A 23823-nucleotide genomic window follows, 5' to 3' on the forward strand; every position below is an offset into this window, starting at 1 on the left:
TGCTTTAGGTACAGTCCGAGTAAGTGTACAGTGGATGGGGTATGTACATGCCATGGCAAGTAAACAGCGATGGATTTTACATACTCTGTCCTCTACACATTCACTTGTACCTCTCCACATAAGATTACATAGCTCTCCCGTATCCCAAAGATCCCTTCACTGTAATACGGAAAAACAGGCAGGAAGGCAGAGAAGGTGGGGTGGCACTCTTGATTAGGGATAAGATCAGGGCAATTGTGAGAGACGATATAAGATCTACAGAGTAGAATATTGAGTCCATCTGGGTAGAGATTAGGAAAAGTAAAGGGGAAAAAAATCACTGGTGGGTGTTGTCTATAGGCCACCTAATAAAAATATTGCAATGGCAGAGGCAATTAACCAAGAAATAACTGAGGCTTGTAAAAACGGAACGACAATTGTCATGGGGGATTTTAACTTCCACGGAGATTGGGTGAATCAGGTTAGTCAAGGAAGTCTTGAGGAGGACTTCATAGAATGCATCCATGATGGCTTTCTTGAGCAGCATGTTAGTGAACCTAAAGGGAAAATACTATCTTAGATCTAGTCCTGTATAATGAGACAGGTAAGATTAACAATCTTGTAGTCAGGGATCCTCTTGGAAAGAGTGATCATAGTATGATTGAATTTCACATTCAGATGGAGGATGAAATAGTTAGATCTAAAACTAGTGTATTATGCTTGAACAAGGGAGACTACAACAGGATGAGGGAGGAGTTGGCTAATGTGGATTGGGAGCACAGGCTATTTGGAAGGACAGATGAGGAACAGTGGAATACTTTCAAAGAGATTTTTCAGTGCTCAACAAAAGTATATTCCAGTCAAAAGTAAGGACAGTAAGTGTGGGGAGGGCCAGCCTTGGATAACTAAGGAAATAAAAGATAGTATCAAATTAAAAGCTCATGTGTACAAATTTGCAAAGAGTAGTGGGAAACTAGAGGATTGGGAAAACTTTAAAAAGAAACAGAGAACAACTAAACAAGAAATAAGGAAAGAGAAGACAGAGTATGAAAGTAAATTAGTACAAAATATAAAAACAGATAGCAAGTTTTTATAAATATATAAAGTGGAAGAGGGTGGCTAAAGTCAATGTAGGTCCATTGGAGGATGATAAGGGGAAATTGATATTGCGTGATAAAGAAATGGCTTAGTGAACAGCTGTTTTGTGTCAGTCTTCACAGTGGAGGACACATCTAATATGCCAAAGAAGGATGTTATGGATGAAATGGGAGGTGAGGATTAAAAATCACTGTAACTAAAGAGATAGTGATGAGCAAACTAGAGGGCCTGAAGGTAGATAAATCCCCTGGTCCTGATGGGATGCATCCCATAGTGCTGAAGGAATTGGTGGAGGTTATAGAAGACGTGTTGGTAATCATTTATCAAAACTCTCTAGACTCTGGGTAGGTCCCAGCAGACTGGAAGGCAGCAAATGTCATGCCACTTTTTTTAAAAAAGGATGTAGGCAAAAGACAAGCAACTATAGGCCACAACACACACAAAATGCTGGTGGAACACAGAAGGCCAGGCAGCATCTACAGGCAGCACTGTCGACGTTTCGGGCCGAGACCCTTCGTCAGGACAGCACCTGCTTGAAGCTGTCATTAAGGAAGAAACAGCAAAACATTTAGAAAGGAGTGGTTTCATTGGACAGATACAGTATGGATTCAGAAAGGGCAGGTCCGGTTGTCAAACTTACTGGAGTTATTTGAGGACATAATGTGTGCAGTGGATAGAGGGGAACAGGTGGATGTTTTATACTTGGATTTCCAGAAGGCGTTCGATAAGATGCTGCACAAGAGACTTATAAATAAGATACAGATGCATGGAGTTGGAGGAAGTGTATTGGCATGGACAGTGGATTGGTTAACCAATAGAAGGCAAAGAGTTGGTATAAATGGGTGTTTCTCCAGTTGGCAGTGAGTGGGGTGCCGCAGGGATTGGTGCTGGGCCCGCAGTTGTTTACCATTTACATTGATGATTTGGAAGAGGGGACTGAGTGTAGTGTAGCAAAATTTGCTGATGACACTAAACTGAGTGGAAAAGCAAATTGTACAGAGGATATGGAGAGTCTGATAGATAGGTTAAGTGAGTGGGCCAAGGTCCAGCAAATGGAATACAGTCGTCCCTCAGTATCCGCGGGGGATTGGTTCCAGGACCCCCCGTGGATACCAAAATCCGTGGATGCCCAAGTCCTTACGTAAAACGGCATAGTATTTCCATATAACCTACGCACATCTTCCCATATACTTTAAATCATCTCTAGATTACTTATAATACCTAACACAATGTAAATGCTAAGTAAATAGTTGTTATACTCTATTGTTTAGGGAATAATGACAAGAAAAAAATTCTGTACAGGTTCAGTACAGATGCAACCATCGCAGCTCTTCTGGGAATGCTAATGCTGCCTCAGCATCAGCCGATGCCGATTCTCCCATGATCTTTAAGTTCTTGAGGCTGTAAGCACTTTACATAACTAGCCAGCCATCCCTTACTAGCCTTAAACAACACAAGTAGCGAACGAATGAGACGCGAGGCGAACAATGCTCAAACAACGAGTGCTGGAGGGTGACTGAGGCTCTGTGAAATGGCAGGAGTCTACAGCAGGGTATGCCTACATATCATTTCATTCACGTGGATTAAGCGTAGTGCTCGGCATGCTGCAAATTGAAGTTTTGCCTTTAGGAACTTTCTGGAATTTTTTTTTCCCGAATATTTTCGATCCACGGTTGGTTGAATCTGCGGATGCGGAACCTGCGATTATGGAGGGCCGACTGTACAACGTTGGTAAATGTGAGATCATCCACTTTGGAAGGAATAATAGAAGAGCTGATTATTATTTAAATGCTGAAAGATTGCAGCATGCTGTTGTGCAGAGGGACTTGGGAGTGCTTGTTCATGAATCACAAAAAGTTGGCTTGCAGGTACAACAGGTTATTAAGGCGGCAAACGGAATGTTGACCTTCATTGCTAGAGGGATTGAATTAAAAAGCAGGGAGGTCATGCTGCTATTATACAGGGTACTGGTGAGGCCGCACCTGGAGTACTGTGTGCAGTTCTGGTCTCCATACTTAAGGATATACTGTAGAGAAGGTTCACTAGGTTGATTCCAGGGATGAAGGGGTTAACCTATAAGGAGAGACTGAGTCACCTGGGACTGTGCTCTCTGGAATTCAGAAGAATGAGAGGGGAGCTTATAGAAACATACAAAATTTTGAAAGGGATAGATAAGATAGAAGTAGGAAAGTTGTTTCCATTGGTAGGTGAGACTAGAACTAGGGGACATTGCCTCAAGATTCAGGGGAGAAGATTTAGGACTGAGACGAGGAGAAACTGTTTTTCCCAGGGAGTGGTGAATCTGTGGAATTCTCTGCCCAGGGAAGCAGTTGAGGCTTCTTCATTAAATAAATTTAAGATACAATTAGATAGGTTTTTACATAGTAAGGGAATTAAGGGTTATGGGGAAAGGGCAGGTAGATGGAGCTGAGTTTACGGTCAGATCAGCCATGATCTTATTGAATGGCGGGGCAGGCTTGATGGGCTGGATAGCCTACTCCTGCTCCTATTTCTTATGTTCTGGGGCTTTAAATACATGGACCTGATCTATGCAGGGTGAAACCAATCCACTTGTCACTTACTGGAAGAGAACGCTTCAACTCGGTTTATTTAGGCTGAGCATTGTTGGCCCTGGGGTCACCATTCCCCAGCATAGTTGATGAAAATTTACTCTCCAATTTTTTGATTTGCCCCCCCCCCCACCGCCTTGGTCTGAGGATCAAGAATATAACACAATACGGTCTTAGATTCTGCTGCTCACCTGTAACAAGCTCGAGTTTCTCTGAAGGGTCTCCCTCCACATACAGCTTGGGGTGGCAGCGATGTCCAATCTGATTGATGAGGTCAGCAGGCAAAACTGCCAGGTCATGCCGGATCCTCATCCTGGAACGCCCATCAATGTGATCAGGCAGAGCTTCCACCCGCTCTGGAGTTGCTGAAAGAGTACAAAACAAAACACATCTGAGAAACACACAATGCATTTCATAATCACAGGTCATCTTATTAAAAGATGTACCATCTCTCATGGGGCCATTTACATTATCAGTGTGAACTATTTTTTCTACACAATTTGGGTATAGATTTGCTTCTTTTAGCCTATTAAGTAATCTCAGTTCATGTACGTGTTCACCACTATCATCTATGTTCTTTTCCAATATCTTCTATTTCTAAATCATTGCTTTGCAGTGTGAACTAGTTAACAATGATGATGAAAAACTAGTTACTTGATTTTGTCAACATCACAAAGATAGGCAACAAAACAATCATTTATATGCTTATATGTACAGAAAGTGTGGTAAATTAATCTAGTGCATATAAACATGAGATTGTTCATTTTGTACCTGAAAAGGATAAAATGCAGTACCTGCATTCCAAAATTGGTAGAGCTCACAGACCTGATCAGTAAAATGTCACAAATGATACAGAAGGTAGTCAAGAAGACTATTAGACTGGTGGTTTTATATCTTGAGGGAACAGAACACAAAAGGAAATAAAGTATACTACTGATACCCATGAACCTGGACCACATCGGTAACACTATGGACTTTGGTGATGCAAGGCAAATTTACCAGAATGAATACTGTACTCCAAGGGACTAATTGCAGCCAAAGATCACAGCATCTAACTTCATACTCCTTGAAATTTAGAAAATTATTTAATTGAAATTTTCAACACATTAAAGGAAAAGATTGGGTAAAGAAAGAGAAATTGTTTCTGTTGATTTGAGAGTCGGGGCTGGTACATCGTCTAAACATTAGGGCTTGCTGTTCCAGTGGTAAAAGTTCATATCTCTCCTTACAAAATGAGAGTTATAAACACTCACTTTGTTATCCATTCTGAATCTTGTTGATAAAAGATTTCAAGGGTAATATGGCGAGGGAAGATAAGTTGTTAAATCAAAGTGTGTTATAATGACAGTGAATAGTAGAATGGGCTCAAGGACAAAATGGCACACTCCTGTTGCTATATTTGTTTATTTAGCAGTTTTTACCAATTACTAACATAATAATCTCTTAACAACTCAAAGCTCCTATCCACTATATTTAACAATTTGAAAACCTTGCCTTGTAACACAGGCCTTTCCCTCTCAGATTTTATATTTAGATCTTTCTATTATGAACACTGTTTAGTCATTTTTCCCTTAGTATTTGGCGCACAAACCTTGACCATACACAAAAGAACACGCCCATAATCCTTCTTGACAGTGCCACCTGATCTTTCCCATACATTGAAAAGGAATGACCATGCCTATTAACCAAATGTGTCAGATCTGAAATCTGGCCCCTCTGGTAGTGCAGAACTCACTTAAAATTACCCAACACAACATCAGTCTCGCAGACAAGCCTACCGAAAGGGAAGCACTCCAAAAAAAAAAGCACCTCCTGACATTGCAACATTGCCTCTACAATAAATAGAACAGCACTTCTTCAGAATAGTGCTCAGATACAGACTCTCCACATAGTGCAGAGCTATGTCATAATGGGGTGGAAGTACTCCCTCAGTATGACAGCATCACTACTTCCCTTTGACTGGTGTCAGCTTACCTCCATGTGGAACACTCATGATGTTGTACATGCTGCACATCTGGACATACTGCTCCTCTGTCATGTCTTCCAGCCCCTCCTCTTCGCCCTCCTCCTCTTCATCATTCTGACAGGAGAAGGGACTGTCACTAGGGTGAAGGCTGCTGCCTCCTGGGCTGGCGTTGTCCCATGGTGCATTAGCAGTGCAGCCTTGCCCACTTCCTCCCTCGTGTGTCAGGCGGGCAGACTTGGAGCTGCTTGCCGTGCACCCCTCGGCAGCTCGTCTGCCCCGGCCACAGCCCACATCACTCTGCTCCACTTTGACCCGGGATGGGAGTGGGAGAGGAAGTGCTAGGGGCAGGGATGGGGCTGAGCTCTGAGGCTCCCAGCCAGGTTCTTCAGCGCTCAGCCCCTGGGAGTCACACCTGGGTGAGCTGACCTTGGACAGAAGCTCAGTACCCCTCTCCACAATGCGTTGGATCTGCAGGAACCCCGCTGTGTACATCAGCATGAACTGCTCGCCCGCCTTCATGGACAACCGCCCAGTGTAGCAGAAGTTCAGAATGTTCTGGAAGCTCTGGGGCTGCACGGCTGCTGGCAGTTCGAAGGCTGCCCGGGTAGTTCCCGCAAAGAGGTCCCGGAAATAGGAGCTGTTGGCAGCCAGAACAGCCCGGTGGGCCTTGAACGTCTGTCCCTTCACCACGATGGAGATGTCGCAGTAGAGCCCCTGTAATCGCTGTTCATTCAGGCACTCCAACAACGTGTTTCCAAAGTTGGGAATCTCCAGCTGCAGTGTCTGTGCCATGTTTGAGTTCAAAGGGTTAGTAGAGCCTTCAAAGGGAAGAGAGAAAGAAGCAGACATCAGTCTTCACAAATGCAAGAGAAAGTCAGCAAGTCAGGTAGCATTTACTGAGGGAAATAAACAGTTGGCATTTCCAGCGGAGACCCTTTATCAAGTTTTCACATCTTGTTTCATAAGTACCCAGACTGGGCCACAGAAACCAAGGAGAGTTTCAACCAAACAACAACCAGCTCTCACTACTGCTAACCTTAATTATTCTGCATATAGAGCCTCACCTATCACCCTAACATTCCAGAATTGGTGTATATGTTATATAATCAATCAATCTCTTGAACTCAGACCTCAATGACACTTGTTCTATATATAAACCCCAGAATCCCTCAACTATATTTCATGCTGAAAACCTCAATGCGAACTCACTCCTGGTTTGAATTTCCAGCATCTGCAGATTTCCTTGTGTTCACTCCTGGTTTCATGTTTTTCTGTATATAACACAACCGATCTTTCAAACATAGTCCTGAATTATGTTGTTCCAAATTTGTAAACCTCACAAAACCCTTGAACTCAGTCCCTTGTTAATGTAGTTCTTGGTTGTGTTGTTTCATGCACAAAGGTTCTGCAACTTCCTCAATTTGATTTCATCTTCCATCGCATTTCTATATCAGAATTGTTCTACATCAAACCCCAAAAGCACAAATTCATTCTGGAGTTAGTGTTATTCAGCATACAAATTCCACATCTCTTTAAATTCTATATCCTGCTTGTCTAATTCTTAATACAACTCTGACATCGCCACCCACTCTCCTGGGTTAGTGTTGTTCTCTGTATAAATCCCACACCCCACAAACTCACTCCTGGGTTAGTGTTGTTCTATATATAAATCCTACATCCCTCTAAGTCACCCCTGGGTTTGTTCCATATTGCTATTCAGGAAGATTTAAACAAGGCTGGCGGGAATGGGAACTAGAGCAGTAGAAAGGGATTAAGAGAAAGGTCGATGTTATGACCAGTATGAACAGGCAGAAGCAAGATAATGTATAGGTTGAAGTGTGTGTATTGTAATGATAGATGTATTATAGGTAAGGGTGATAAACTTACATGGATCAGTATATAAAACTATGATGGTGTGGCCATAACAAAGAGATTAACAACAATGTATGCTTAAAGTTCCAGGGTTTTAATGTTTTTGTAAAGATAGAGAAGGAGGTAAAAGGAGTGGTGCCAAGACGAAGGTGTGTTGTGAATCAGGGACAATATCACAGCTGCACACAGAGGAGACATAATAGAAGGCTCATTCACTAAGTCGATATGGGGAGAATTCAAAAATAAAGTTTAAATCACTCTGATAGGACAATACTACACTCTACCCCCCCCCCCCCCCAATATCTACAAGGACATTGAAGAACAGACATACAGGCAAATTAGGGAAAGATATGAAAACAACTCGGACCTTAGATGGGGTAGAATTTGTCAGGTGCATCCAGGAAAGTTCCTTTAATTACTATGTGCAGATAGTCCAGGTCATACTGGATCTGGTGTTGGGTAATAAGCCTAGCCAAGTGACTAACTTTTCAGCGTGAGAACCATTAAGGAACAGTATTCACAACTTCTTAAATTTTAAGAGTGCTATTGATAAGAGTGAGGATGGAACTTGGAGGAGTGCATTTATTGGAGCAGGGCAAATTATGAGAGCATTAGGCAGGAACTAGGAAGATTTCACTGAGAAGAGCTGCTTTTATTGGAGTATATATATTGGAGTATAAAAGTTGCATTGTTTGCTGTGTAACCAAAACTATGTAGTCTGAGTTTGGTATTTGCTATGCATGTATCCAATTCAGTAGGAGAATGAAATCTTAAGAATGCAGAAGACAATGGTGTGTTAATGAGAGGTAGCTAAGAGATGTAGATTAGAACATGATTAAGTCAATAGGTAGAAACAATAGTGGCGGATGTACTTGTGAAACACAACTATAGACCGATTGGATATGCTAATACAACTAAACCAGGAGATTGCTATAAAAAATGCTGTGTACAAGGATCGGTGGGCAATCAGCGACTAGCACAATGACTGTCTCAGCTTTGATTTGCAAATTAAAGTTTAATACTTCTTGAAGAATCTTCTGTGTCTCCTGGTCGTTTGTGGGGCACGAGAAACCATGACACTTTTGGGCAAGTTTATATCTGACATGGGGAGGGAATGCACTGGTTAAGATTTTTACTCCAATGCTGTAGGTATTTCATTTTAGAAGTTCTGTAAGAGCAGTCTGTTTGGGTTTGAGCTAAAGATAAGGGGCTATGTTGTTCAACTTAGGAATGTTGTGTCAACCAATCAGGATGGTGGAATTGGGAGACGGTTCCAGAGAACACTGGGTGGAGAGGTTTTTGTGATGGACTCTGCTGTGTGTTGAGGCCTTTTTGGCAGGAACTGGGAGAAGACAGGAGGGAGATGACTGAGGATGCTGTTCTTGTTGCACAAGGTGCTTTATGCAGATAAATGGCTTCAAGGAGGAAGAACCAATACACCTGTGAGGGAGTCAGTCTGTTCAAGATGGATTTCAAGCGACATTCTGAAGGCGTTGTGTGCTTTCACGCAGACATGAAAGGTCAAGCATCTGAGTTAAAGAGAACATCAAAATGAGCTCCATCTTATGTGCATATTTGGACTGGTTTAACTGTAATGGGCTCTTTTTACTTTTTTCTTTTTCCTACTAACTGTTCGATAAAGCTGAAATTTGTAAATATAAACGTTCTTTACAATTGCAGTATACGATGTTATTTCTTGCCAAAGGCTAATTGCATGGGGGCAGTATTTACGCAGTATTCACACAGATCAGGGTTTGGTTGGCTGAGACATCCTAACTTTCCAGTTTTGGTGAGACCCACATATGGAGTTTGTGAAAGGTGGTTTTCTCACTGAGTTCAGTGGCTGTCAACGAGAGGCTAACAAGCTACGACTCTAGGAATGCCTGGTAAAAAGGAGTTTCAGGTGTATACTTTAAAACTGCAGAGAATATAAGACAGGTATGTTCCAGGAAGGAGGAAGGACAAGGATGGCAGAGAAAAAGAATATCAGATGTCAAGAGAGGTGGTGAATTTAGTCGAGAAGAACAAGGAAGTGTATGTACAGTTTAGGAAGCTAAATTCAAACAGACCCCATGAAGCAAGAAAAGAACTCAAGAAGAGAACGAGAGGGAGACTTCCGGCAAGATGGCGACTGTTTAGTTGTTCCGAACTTCTGCTCCGTCATTTTCCCTACCTTTGCACTATATGTCTCCATTCTTAAACCTTAGTTAGGTATTTTATTAGGTTTCTCTTACTTGCCTGCGAACACATCTATCTTATAATGTCTAACAAAAGTACAAAAACCGGGAAAAAAGAAATTTCTACGGCTTTGCCAGTTGACATTCTCGCTGCTTTGGAACAGCATCGACAAGATATTTTTTAAAGGAATTTAGAACTTCTTTCAACCAGCTGGATGTCAAATTGGATCGGATCAACGCTAGAGTGGACGAACATGCCGAACATTTATCTTGCATCGACTCAACTTCTGAAGATCTAAAACGACGTGTCCAATATCTGGAAACCCTCTGCTCCAGCCTAGAGCAGCAGATTTGTAAGCTTTTTTCCAAAATGATGGATCTTGAAAACTGTAGCAGACGTTGCAATCTATGAATTCTTGGTTTGCCAGAGGCCACCAAACAGGGCTCTCTCGTGAAATTTTTTTCCGATTTTCTCTGTGAGATTTTTGGGAAAGAATTTCTTTCGACTCCACCTGAGCTTGAAAGAGCACACAGGATCTACGTTCCCCATGCAACTCTGGGTTCCCGCCCACGGCCGGTAATTTTGTGCTTTCATCAATACCAGGTGAAAAACCGTTTGATTATGGAGGCACGCCACAGAGGTACTTTTGCTTTTCAAAATACAGTCATTCGTTTTGCGGAGGATTTTGCCCCCCAGGTTCTGAAGATGCGCGCTGAGTTTAAAGGTGTAATGTAAGTGCTTTTTGATCATGGTTTTAGACCCTCTCTTCGCAATCCAGCCGACTTGCGAATTACGCTTACTACTGGAGAATATAAGTGGTTTAAATCAGTGAAGGATGCTGAGGCATTTATTGGAAGTCTTCCAGCCATCCCGTCTCCTTAGGAACCCAGTCTGACCTTCTAAAATGGTGGATAAGTACCTCTCGCAGTAAAGCTATTTTTTTTCCTGACTCAGACTGTACTTGAATAATTCAGACATTATCTATTGCGACTCTAAGGGCTGTAGACAATCTCTCCCTGGACTTGGTGCGTTTTTTCTAAATAGATAATCCGAGTTTAATGTTTCCCTGCGGACGTTTAGTTTGTACTTGTGCAATCCATTGTATTCTTGTATAACTTTATCTATAGAGATCTACAATTGACTTTAACTTGTTTTGGAGGTTGGGAGTTTTTATTGAAGGCCTCCCTGTTGGTTGATTCATAGTTTAAGTTTTGCTTTTTTTTCTGTAAATGGTTGATAAGTACTCTTTTTGAATCTATAATTTCCCTCTTTTCTCCCTCCCCCTTTTTTTTCTTTTAATCTTCTATCATTTTTCGCGGGTAAGTTAGTTTTGGTTTTCTTTTGATTTTCTTTGTATTAAGTCTCACACTTCTGCTGAAGCTGTTCCTATTTGTTATGTTTTCTAGTGCATAAATTAGTTACCATTTGCTATAGTATCTATACAGAACTGTTGTTAACAACACAGAACTGGAAGTCATACTTGGGTTAATTTTTTTGGTAGAGCTAGCTGCTTTTTTTGGTAGCCGTCTAGTTTTGGGTTGTGAGAGTGGGGTGGGTTCTCCAGTTCCAACACCACTCACTGTTTCCTTTGCTTTCCTCTGTTACTCAGGACATGTTTCTGTTTTGATTCTACGAATCTATGTTTACATTTTTGCTCCCAGACTGTTATTGTACTGCTTGACTTTTTATATGCCTGCTGCCTTCTACGCACTAACAATTGATAATGGTTAATACACTTAAATTTGTGAGCTGGAATGTAAAGGGATTGAATCACCCTGTTAAAAGAAGGAAGGTCTTCTCACATATTAAACAACTCAAAGCAGACATTGCTTTCCTTCAAGAAACTCATATTCGTTGTTCTGATAACTCCCGGCTTTTGTCAAAGTGGGCGGGTCAGCATTTTCATTCATCCTTTGCTGCCAAAGCTAGGGGGGGTCTCTATCCTTATTAACTCAAATATTCCTTTTGAACTCCATAATAAGATATCTGATACAAATGGCCGTTTTGTTATTGTTTCTGGTAAACTATATAATACTAAAGTTGTACTAGCAAACCTGTATGCCCCCAATTTTGATGATGTTAATTTTTTTGAACGTTTTTTCTCCTCACTACCAGACTTAAACTCATACTCTCTTATACTAGGTGGTGATTTCAATGGTTGGTTAGATCGATCGTCCTCTGTTACTAGACCACCTACTAAATCTGCCTCAGCTATTCAATCGTTTCTCTCTAACTATGGTATCTCTGATATATGGCATTTCCTTCATCCTACTGAGAGAGATTATTCTTTTTTTTCACATGTTCACCATACCTTTACTAGAATTGACTACTTCTTACTCAATAATCAACTCATTCCATTTGTCTATTCTTGTGATTATCAGAGTATACTGATTTCTGACCATGCCCCAATTACTTTGTCTTTAAATTTTCCTGGCCTTCCTCAGAGGAATAAACACTGGCAGTGTGACTCGACTTTACTATCGGATGATGATTTTCTAAAATTTATCAAGGATCAGATAACCTTTTATTTTAACACCAATACATCACCTGAAGTGTCATCCCAGATTGTCTGGGATGCCATGAAAGCATATCTGAGGGGTCAAATAATCTCCTATACAGCAAATCTTAATAGAAAGTCCTGTGCAGATCGATTAGACCTCATTAATCAGATTAAAGAATTGGATCAACTGTATACTCAAACTAAGAATCCTGAACTATACAAGAAACGTGTAGAACTTCAAACTAAATTTAATCTTCTGTCCACTCAACCTGTCGAACGCCAACTTCTTGAAAGTAAGAGTCGTTTTTATATTCATGGTGACAAATCTGGTACATTTCTAGCCAATCAGCTGAGGCGTTCCAAAGACAAACAACATATTACAAAGATCCGGAAGGAGAATGGAGACCTTACATCGGATCACTTAGAAATCAATGACGCATTTAAAAATTTCTATTCTCGACTTTATTCCTCTGAATCTTTGAATGACAATATCTCTATCGATCATTTTTAAAATAATCTGAATACTCCTTCGCTTTCATCTGATTTTAAAGCCAAACTTAATGCGCCTATATCATCAGAAGAAATATCTTCTGCAATTTCTGCATTGTCCTCAGGGAAATCTCCTGGACCTGATGGGTTCCCCGTAGAATTTTATAAATCATTCTCTTCACTTCTCTCCCCTCAGTTACCTTCAGTATTATCTGATCGTTTAACTACGGCAAATTGCCACCCTCTTTTAATGAGGCTGTAGCGGCGTGCTACGCGCAGCGCTAAAATAACGACACGGAGTCGGTAAACTGCAACCACGGACTAAGTTTATTTCACAAACACAGTCTTGCTTAAAAGCCTGTCTCCCCCCACTCGATACTTGGAGAGGCACGTAACTGAAACTCCCTGAGGCTATGTATCTTTGTCTCTGGCTCTGGCTAATTGTCAGCCGGTTCGAGTGTGCTAGTAATTGGGTCGCCACATAACCCCCCCCCCCAGAACCGGCGGTACACCCCCCAATGTCCACAGTCTGGGCCGGGCCCTGTTTGGGAGGTCGGCCTCTGCGCCGCGGTGCCGGAAACTCGACCGGCTGCGCCAAGTCCACGTGGGCCGGTTTGAGTCGGTCCACCGTGAAAACCTCCTCTCTCCCCCCAACGTCCAGCACGAACGTGGACCCGTCGTTTCTGATCACCGTAAACGGCCCCTCGTAGGGCCGTTGCAGCGGTGGCCGATGCCCGCCCCGGCGTACAAACACAAACTTACAGTTCTGCAGATCTTTGGGTACGCAGGTCGGGTGCTGCCCATGCTGCGAAGTGAGCATGGGGGCCAGGGCACCGAGTCTCTCGCGTAGTCTGCCCAGGACCGCTGCGGGTTCTTCCTCTCGCCCCCTTGGGGCTGGTATGAACTCCCCGGGAACGACCAGGGGCGCGCCGTACACCAACTCGGCCGACGAAGCGTGCAGATCGTCTTTGGGCGCCGTGCGGACGCCGAGCAGGACCCAGGGAAGCTCGTCCGCCCAGTTAGCTCCTCGCAGGCGGGCCATGAGAGCCGACTTCAGGTGGCGGTGGAAACGCTCCACCAGTCCGTTCGACTGTGGGTGGTAGGCAGTGGTGTGGTGCAGCTGAGTCCCCAACAGGTTGGCCATCGCTGACCAGAGGCTGGAGGTGAACTGGGCGCCTCTGTCGGAGGTAATGTGGGCCGGGACACCAAAGCGGGACACCCAGGTGGCGATCAGCGCCCGGGCGCAAGATTCGGAGGTGGTGTCGGTGAGCGGGACCGCCTCTGGCCATCTTGTGAACCTGTCCACGATAGTCAGGAGGTGCCGCGCCCCACGTGACACACGATATCCACATGAATGTGGTCGAAATGCCGGTGGGTGGGGTGGAACTGCTGCGGCGGGGCCTTGGTGTGTCGCTGCACCTTGGCCGTCTGGCAGTGCAGGCACGTTCTGGCCCAGTCACGGACCTGCTTGCGGAGTCCGTGCCAAACGAACCTGCTGGAGACCATCCGGACGGTAGTGCGGATGGAGGGGTGGGCCAAGTTATGAATGGAGTCGAACACGCGTCGTCGCCAAGGTGCCGGGACGACGGGACGGGGCTGGCCGGTGGCGACGTCACAGAGTAGGGTCCTCTCACCTGGGCCTACGGGGAGGTCCTGGAGCTGCAAACCGGAGACTGCGGTTCTGTAACACGGGATCTCCTCATCTGCCAACTGTGCCTCAGCCAGTGCCTCAAAGTCTACCCCTTGGGAAAGGGCGTGAATGGTAGGGCGAGAGAGCGCATCCGCCACGACATTGTCCTTACCCGAGACGTGCCGGACGTCCGTCGTGTATTCAGAGATGTAGGACAGATGGCGCTGCTGGCGGGACGACCAGGGATCGGACACCTTTGTGAATGTAAAGGTAAGCGGTTTGTGGTCTGTGAACGCGGTGAAGGGCCTACCTTCTAAGAAGTACCTGAAATGCCGGATTGCCAGGTATAGCGCCAACAGCTCCCGGTCGAAAGCACTGTACTTGAGCTCGGGTGGCCGCAGGTGTTTGCTGAAAAACGCCAGGGGTTGCCAGCGGCCCGCAATGAGCTGCTCCAGTACCCCACCGACTGCCGTGTTAGAGGCGTCCACCGTGAGGGCGGTAGGGACGTCCATTCTGGGGTGCACTAGCATCGTGGCATTCGCCAAGGCATCCTTCGTTTGAATGAAAGCGGCGGCGGACACCTCGTCCCAGGTAATGTCCTTGCCCGGACCGGACAGCAAGGCGAACAGGGGGCGCATGATCCGGGCAGCTGAAGGGAGGAAGCGGTGGTAGAAATTGACCATACCTACGAATTCCTGGAGGCCTTTGACCGTGGTGGGTCGGGGGAAATGACGGACCGCATCCACCTTAGCGGGCAGAGGGGTTGCCCCGTCATTAGTAATCCTGTGGCCCAGGAAGTCAATGGTGTCGAGCCCGAACTGGCATTTGGTCAGGTTGATCGTTAGACCGTAGTCACTCAGCCGGGCAAAGAGCTGTCGGAGGTGGGACAGATGCTCCTGACGACTGCTGCTGGCTATGAGGATGTCGTCCAAATAGATGAATGCGAAGTCCAGGTCGCGTCCCACCGCGTCCATCAACCGCTGGAACGTCTGTGCGGCATTCTTCAGGCCGAACGGCATGCGGAGGAACTCGAAAAGGCCGAACGGGGTTATGAGAGCCGTTTTGGGGATGTCGTCTGGATACATCGGGATTTGATGGTATCCGCGGATTAGGTCCACCTTGGAGAAGATCTGCGCGCCGTGCAGGTTGGCTGCAAAGTCCTGAATGTGCGGCACAGGGTAGCGGTCCGGTGTTGTAGCCTCGTTCAGCCTGCGGTAGTCGCCGCACGGTCTCCAGCCCCCTGTCGCCTTGGGCACCATGTGCAGGGGGGAGGCCCATGGGCTGTCGGACCGCCGAATTATCCCCAATTCCTCCATCCGCGTAAACTCCTCCTTCGCCAGTCGGAGCTTGTCCGGGGGAAGCCGCCGAGCGCGGGCATGGAGGGGTGGTCCCTGGGTCAGGATGTGGTGCTGTACACCGTGTCGGGGCATGGCTGCCGTGAACTGTGGTGCCAGAACCGATGGGAAATCCGCCAGGACCCTGGTGAAGTCGTTGCCGGACAGCGTGATGGAGCCGAAGTGAGGGGCTGGCAACTGGGCTGCACCCAGGGGGAATGTCTGAAAGGTCTCGGCGTGAACCAGTCTCTTCCTGGGCAGGTCGACCAGTAGGCTGTGAGCCCGCAAGAAATCCGCACCCAGAAGCGGTTGGGCTACGGCGGCCAGTGTGAAGTCCCACGTAAACTTGCTGGAGTCGAGCTGTAGCTGCACCGGACGGGTGCCATAAGTCCTTATTGTGCTGCCGTTCGCGGCCCTCAGGGTGGGACCCGGTGCCCTGCTGCGGGTGTCGTAACTCGTCGGAGGTAAGACGCTGATCTCGGCACCGGTGTCGACCAAAAACCGGCATCCCGACTGTTTGTCCCAGACATACAGGAGGCTATCCCGAAGGCCAGCCGTCGTAGCCATCAGCGACGGCTGGCCCTGGCGTTTCCCGTGGAACCGGCAGGGCGGGCGACAGCGGCGGGCAGCTGCGCCCCACCGCTGGTGGTAGAAACACCAGTGTTCGTTGGGCTCCACACCCCGGCCTCTGGGTTTAGCGGGCTCTGCGGCCGGGCCTGGACTGGTTTGCTGCTGGGATGGCCTGGTGATCTGTGCGATGGATGCCCCACTCACCTTCTTGGCGTTCCACAGCACGTCCGCCCGGGCTGCCACCTTCCGGGGGTCGCTGAAATCCGCGTCGGACAGCAGCAGGCGTATGTCCTCGGGCAGCTGCTCCAGGAATGCCTGCTCAAACATGAGGCAGGGTGTGTGTCCGTCGGCCAGAGACAACATCTCATTCATCAAAGCCGATGGAGGCCTGACTCCCAAGCCATCCAGGTGCAGTAAGCGGGCAGCTCGCTCGCGGCGGGAGAGCCCGAAAGTCCTTATGAGCAGGGCTTTGAATTCCGTGTACTTGCCGTCTGCCGGGGGAGACTGTACGAACTCTGCGACCTGGGCCGCTGTGTCCTGGTCGAGGGAGCTCACCACGTAGTAGTAACGGGTGTCCTCTGAGGTTATTCGCCGAACATGGAATTGGGCTTCTGCTTGCTGAAACCATAGGTGAGGTTGTAGCGTCCAGAAGCTTGGCAGCTTCAAGGAAACCGCGTTAACAAACTGCGTCTGCCATCTCCGGTCCAAAAAAAAACGGTTGGACCGTCGGGGTCACCAATGTAGCGGCGTGCTACGCGCAGCGCTAAAATAACGACACGGAGTCGGTAAACTGCAACCACGGACTAAGTTTATTTCACAAACACAGTCTTCCTTAAAAGCCTGTCTCCCCCCACTCGATACTTGGAGAGGCACGTAACTGAAACTCCCTGAGGCTATGTATCTTTGTCTCTGGCTCTGGCTAATTGTCAGCCGGTTCGAGTGTGCTAGTAATTGGGTCGCCACAAGGCTTCTATTATTCTTTTATTAAAAAAGGGTAAAGACCCAACAGAGTGTTCCTCGTATAGGCCGATTTCATTGCTTAATGTTGATGTTAAAATCTTGGCCAAAGTTTTGGCTTATAGATTAGAAACTGTTATTCCCTCTATTATTTCTGACGATCAAACTGGTTTTATTAAAAACCGTCTTCCTTTTTTTTAACATTCGGCATTTATTTAACATTTTATATTCACCTCCAACTGGGATTCCTAAATGTGTTATTTCCCTTGATGCGGGGAAAGCATTTGATCGTATAGAGTGGAACTACCTTTTTGCAGTTTTAGAAAAATTTGACTTCGGTCAAAGTTTTATCTCTTGGATCAAATAGCTGTATTTGTGTCCTACTGCCTCTGTTTTAACTAATTCTCAGAAATCCCAGTTATTTAACCTCAAACGTGGCACCCGTCAGGGATGCCCTTTAAGTCCCTTTCTCTTTGATTTGGCTATAGAACCTTTGGCGATAGCTTTTCGAAATTGTCCTGAACTGACCGGGATTTGGAGAGGGAGTGTTGAGCATAAAGTTTCTCTTTATGCTGATGACTTATTACTTTTTCTTTCAAATCCGTCTACATCCTTACCTCCAATGTTTTCACTTCTTGACCAGTTTAGCCAGTTCTCTGGATATAAACTTAATTTACATAAGAGCGAACTTTTCCCAATTAATAAAGAAGCACAAGAATTAACATTTCGTGATCTCCCTTTTAAAGCAGTTCATAATCAATTTACTTATCTTGGGATTACAGTCACAAGGAAGTTTAAAGATCTCTTTCGTGAAAATTTTGCCAATCTTTCATATCCTATTAAAAACAGTCTGTTACAATGGTCACCTCTATCTATGTCCTTGGTAGGTCGTATTGATGTTGTTAAAATGTATGTTCTCCCTAAACTTTTATATTTATTTCAATCAATCCCAATTTTTATTCCTAAATCTTTTTTTGATTCCTTAGACTCTATTATTTTGTCAGATCTGTGGAAGAATAAGCGCTCTAGAATTAACAAAGTTTATCTCCAAAAATCTAAAAAAGAGGGTGGCATGGCTTTATCTAACTTTCGTTTATATTATTGGGCAGCCAATATACGTTGTGCTACCTTTTGGTCTTTTTTCCATGGCCAACCCGAGTGCCCTAATTGGGTGGCAATGGAGTTGAGCTCCACTAAAGAATTATCTATCTCTGCACTTCTCGGCTCTGTACTCCTTAGTAGTTTGTCCAGATTAATAGTTAATCCTCTTGTCAGACACACTTTGTGTATATGGGCTCAGTTTAGGAAATTTTATGGTTTCCATGGTTTTTCCTTTTCTAGCCCTATCTTACATAATCACCTTTTTTTACCTACTACGTATGACTCAGCCTTCCATGATTGGTATAGGAAGGGCATTAGACATTTTGAAGATCTTTTTATTGACAATCGCTTCGCCTCTTTTCAACAGCTCTCTGCTAAGTTCAATCTGCCTGATGCTCATTTTTTTAGATATCTCCAAATTAGACACTTTATTACTCCTTTAATCCCTAACTTCCCTGAAATGCCTGAGAGAAGTGTTATGGACTTATTTCTTTCTATTAATCCACTAGGTAAAGGTTTAATATCATTTATTCGTGATAAATTAGCAGCCCTACGATGTGCCCCTGTGGATAAAATTAAAATGGCATGGGAGCATGATTTAAATACCTCTTTATCCGATGAGACTTGGGACTCGATTCTCAAATCGGTTAACTCAACCTCTCTTTGTGCTCGCCATTGCCTTTTACAGTTTAAGATTGTTCATAGAGCCCATATGTCTAAATCTAAATTATCTCGATTTTACCCTAACATCAGTCTGCTTTGTGATAAATGCAAAAGGGGTGAGGCCTCTCTCATTCATATGTACTGGTTTTGTCCTAGCTTGGAGAAATTTTGGAAAGATGTCTTCATAACGTTATCGTATATTCTGAATCACAACCTAGAACCTAACCCTTTAATTGCTTTGTTCGGTTTCTGGGGTGAGATAGATTTACGCCTGAGTTCGACTAAGTGTCGAATATTATCTTTTGCCTCTCTCCTGGCTAGACGTTTAATCCTCCTTAGATGGAGAGATGTTGCCCCGCCCACACATAGATAGATAGATAGATAGATAGATACTTTATTCATCCCCATGGGGAAATTCAACATTTTTTTCCAATGTCCCATACACTTGTTGTAGCAAAAACTCATTACATACAATACAATACTTAACTCAGTAATAATATGATATGCATCTAAATCACTAGCTCAAAAAGCATTAATAATAGCTTTAAAAAGTTCTTAAGTCCTGGCAGTTGAATTGTAAAGCCTAATGGCATTGGGGAGTATTGACCTCTTCATCCTGTCTGAGGAGCATTGCATCGACAGTAACCTGTCGCTGAAACTGCTTCTCTGTCTCTGGATGGTGCTATGTAGAGGATGTTCAGGGTTTTCCATAATTGACCGTAGCCTACTCAGCGCCCTTCGCTCAGCTACCGATGTTAAACTCTCCAGTACTTTGCCCACGACAGAGCCCGCCTTCCTTATCAGCTTATTAAGACGTGAGGCGTCCTTCTTCTTAATGCTTCCTCCCCAACACGCCACCACAAAGAAGAGGGCGCTCTCAACAACTGACCTATAGAACATCTTCAGCATCTCACTGCAGACATTGAATGACGCCAACCTTCTAAGGAAGTACAGTCGACTCTGTGCATCTGTGTTGGCAGATGCTCAATGGCTTAACGATATTATGGCCTGCTTAGACCTTGAAAAAATTGATTATTCAGTCCTTAATTCGGATTTAAAGTTCTATAAGGTCTGGGGACCTTTTATTGAGTACTTTCATAACCTTCCTCTTAACTAAGGTTTTTTTTCGGTCCCTTGCTTTCAGCTCCTTTTTTTTTTGTAGTAGGCATTAATATCTTCTGTTGCTAAGTATATTTACAGTTTTGGGGGTTTGATTGTCCTGATTTATATTCTCTATAGTGTTGTGATTGGTCTGGAGTTTTTTTTTTTGTTGCGGGGCTTGGGGAGGATACTAATTCTACATGTCTTCAATTTGGGTGCTTTTTCAATTATCTTTCTTTGTATCATATTATTATTGTATGTTTATTTTTGCACTGTATCAACGTTCTTCATTTTGATCTAGGGTTTTTTTTACCTGTAGCTATGTAGAAAATGTATTAAAAAACTAATAAAAAAAGAAGAGAACTAGAAGATCCAGAAGGGGCCATGAAAAGTCCTTGGCAAGTGGGATTAAAAGGAATCCCAAGACATTTTATACTTATGTCAAGAGCAAAGAGGGAGCATGTGCTTGGAGGCAAAGGATGGTGGGTGAGGTCTTAAATTAGTATTTTGCATCAGGCCTACAATCCTCAGAGTCGCCTAATGCTGGTGGCTGGAGATGGAGACGTCGTAAGCGATGTGCAAGGAAGTGGAAGCGAGGCAAGCGGGCAGGGGTCCATGCCAGGCAAAAAGTAAACCCTAGCCAGCCGACTCTCCCATCCATTCTGCTCTCCAATGTCTGCTCCCTGGACAATAAATTGGACTACATCTGACTCCAACGAAATACTCAGCAGGAGTACAGAGTCTGCTGTGTGTATGTTTTTACAGAGTGTTACGTATTCGGGCAACAATAATATAGATGAGTTAGGCAAGGGGTTTTATAACGAATAACACGTTTATTAAACACTGATAACAAACCCCCTTCAAATGTAAACAAACCCAAACAATGATCCGAGCTCAGCTGCTCAAACAGTCTTTAAAGTAGTATTGAAAAAAACAGTTCTCCAAAGCGAATTGCCGAATGAAAACAGTTCAAAGAACGATATGCCGACAGTTCAAAAGCTCACGGTACTTTTAAGAGAGACTTTTTAAAGCGATGTAAATTCTCTTCCACGTCGATGTCCTTCGATTCCCAGCGTCGAACTCCCACGTCGAATTTTATTAAATATAACAACTTAAAGTGACTGACCTTCCTTCCACAATATTCTCAATCTCCCGCTTTTTCCAGCGGAGACTATCGTGAGAATAGTAAACGAAATCCTTCCGAATGAGGATCACACAAGGTCGAAGTCAATCCATCGAAAATCGATTTTTCTTGATCTCCATTTTCCAAACTTCTCTTCACTCTCCATTAGCAAAGAAACCGTTGGCTCTGACCTTTTAAACTTTAGGCATTATATAAAACTTCATTTTTAACTAAACTGCGTCATCACATTAAATCACACAGTGATATGAAGTCATCTTGGCAAATCCTGCCACGAACTGCCCCACCTGACAGGGTGGGTCTTCCTTTTATACCCTGTAGAAAAAACCTGTCACATGACCTCTACTGGCGGGAAAATGACATCACTCCACCATTACCTCATGTCCAGTATAACTTCAACCCCAGTCACGTGACAAGGGTACCACTGTCACGTGTCACGGGTACGTAACAAGAGACATGATGGAATTTCGGTCGCCGCCTTTCAACTGGATGGGCTCGCCTTGTTTCAAGCGGACAGGGCGTGGTGGCTTGTGTGTTTACATCAATACGAAATGATGTAGTAAGAACTCTATGCTGGTTTCCAGATACTGCTCATTGCTAGTGGAGTTTGTGGCTGTTAGATGCAGACCATTTTATTGCCATGGGAATTCACCTCTGTCCTCATAGTTGGTGTCTACATTCCCCCCAGTGCTAATGCTAAGGAGGCGCTCTGTGAACTGTACAGAGCTATTAGCGAACTGGAGAATGCATACCCTGATGGACTGTTTATTGTCGCCGGTGATTTTAACCATGCGTACCTTAAGTCAGTGCTCCCCAAATTCCATCAGTATGTGGACTTTGCAATGAGGGGGGAGAACATGTTGGACCTGGTTTACACAAACATCCCCAACACCTATCGGGCAGAGCCCCACCCCCACCTCAGTTACTCAGACCACATCTCTGTCATGCTAATCCCAGCTACAGAGCGCTCATCAGGCATTCCAGACCAGTTCAGAAGCAGGTGAAAACCTGGCCAGCAGGAGCCATCTCTGCTCTTCAAGACTGCTTTGAGCACACTGACTGGCACATGTTCAGGGAGGCTACAACCGATGGTGACTCTACCAACTTAGAGGAGTACACAGCATCAGTGACCAGCTACATCAGCAAGTGCACTGATGATGTTACTCTGTCCAAGACCATCACTATACACGCTAACCAGAAGCCATGGATGACTGTGGAGGTGTGTGCGCTGCTGAGGACCCGTGACTCCGCCTTAACAACAACAAGGACCAAACTGTGCCGGGCCATCAGAGGGGCAAAGCGTGCACACGCCCAGCGAATCCACAGCCACTTCCAGGACAGTGGCGACACGCGGTGCATGTGGAAGGGCATCCAGGACGTCACCAATTACAGGACAACATCACCTGACTGTGTAGGTGATGACTTCCTCCCAGATGCACTGAATAACTTTTACGCCCGTTTTGAGGTGGAAAATGATGTGGCGGCGAGGAAGTCCACCCCTCCTACAAATGACCAGGTGCTGTGTCTCACCATGGCTGATGTGAGAAGAACCCATGGAAGGCTGCTGGACCAGACAACATTCCTGGTAGAGTGCTCAGAAGATGTGCAAACCAGCTAGCAGGTGTTCTCACTGACATCTTCAACATCTCCCTGAGCAGCGCCATCATTCCAACGTGCTTCAAGGCCGCCACCATCGTCCCTGTGCCAAAGAAGTCTTCAGTGTCCTACCTAAATGACTACCGTCCCATTGCACTCACATCCATCACCATGAAGTGTTTAAAGAGGCTCGTCATGAGGCATATCAAGACCCTGCTGCTCCCCTCATTGGACCCCCTGCAGTTTGCGTACTGTTCCAACCGCTCGACAAATGACGCCATTAACATCACCCTCCACCTGGCCCTAACCCATCTGGACAAAAAAGACACGTACATTCGAATGCTGTTCATAGACTTCAGTTCAGCACTCAACACAATCATCCCTCAGAAACTGATTGGAAAGCTGAGCCTATTGGGCCTGAACACCTCCCTCTGCAACTGGATCCTAGACTTCCTGACTGGGAGACCTCAGTCAGTCCGGATCGGGAGCAGCATCTTCAACACCATCACACTGAGCACAGGGGCCCCCCAGGGCTGTGTGCTCATTCCACTGCTGTTCACTCTGCTGACCCATGACTGTGCTGCAACACACAGCTTGAACCACATCAACAAATTTGCCACTGACACGACTGTGGTGGATCTCATCAGCAAGAACAAGCTTACAGAGAGGAGGTGCAGCGGCTAATGGACTGGTGCAGAGCCAACAACCTGTCTCTGAATGCGAACAAAAGAGATCGTTGTTGACTTCAGGAGGGCACAGAGCGACCACTCTCTGCTGAAGATCGACGGCTCCTCGGTAGAGATCGTTAAGAGCATCAAATTTCTTGGTATTCACCTGGCACAGAATCTCACCTGGTTCCTCAACACCAGCTCCATAGCAAAGAAAGCCTAACAGCATCTCTACTTTCTGCGAAGGCTGAGGAAGTCCATCTCCCACCCCCCAACCTCATCACATTCTACAGGGGTTGTATTGAGAGTATCCTGAGCAGCTGCATCACTGCCTGGTTCAGAAATTGCACCAATTTGGATTGCAAGACCCTGCAGCGGATAGTGAGGACAGCTGAGAAGATCATCGGGGT

At 45.2% G+C, this 23823-nt stretch overlaps 1 protein-coding gene across 3 annotated transcripts in view; it reads right to left on the minus strand.

Moving 5' to 3' along the window:
- LOC140737302 (nucleus accumbens-associated protein 1-like) overlaps nt 1–23823 on the minus strand; it is a 68105-nt gene that overhangs the window by 30604 nt on the left and 13678 nt on the right. For 2 of the 3 annotated variants that reach the window (XM_073063713.1, XM_073063712.1), the window contains exons 2-3: nt 5622–6431; nt 3839–4012 (exon numbers count right to left, since the gene is read on the minus strand). In XM_073063713.1, the coding sequence (XP_072919814.1) occupies nt 3839–4012; nt 5622–6405 (958 nt within the window). In that variant the 5' untranslated portion in view covers nt 6406–6431. Of the gene's footprint in view, nt 1–3838; nt 4013–5621; nt 6432–13414; nt 13965–23823 lie in introns of those variants that run through there. The other variant, XM_073063711.1, reaches the window with a different exon arrangement.

Source organism: Hemitrygon akajei, chromosome 12 (assembly GCF_048418815.1).
Source record: "Hemitrygon akajei chromosome 12, sHemAka1.3, whole genome shotgun sequence".
Lineage (NCBI taxonomy): Eukaryota > Metazoa > Chordata > Chondrichthyes > Myliobatiformes > Dasyatidae > Hemitrygon > Hemitrygon akajei.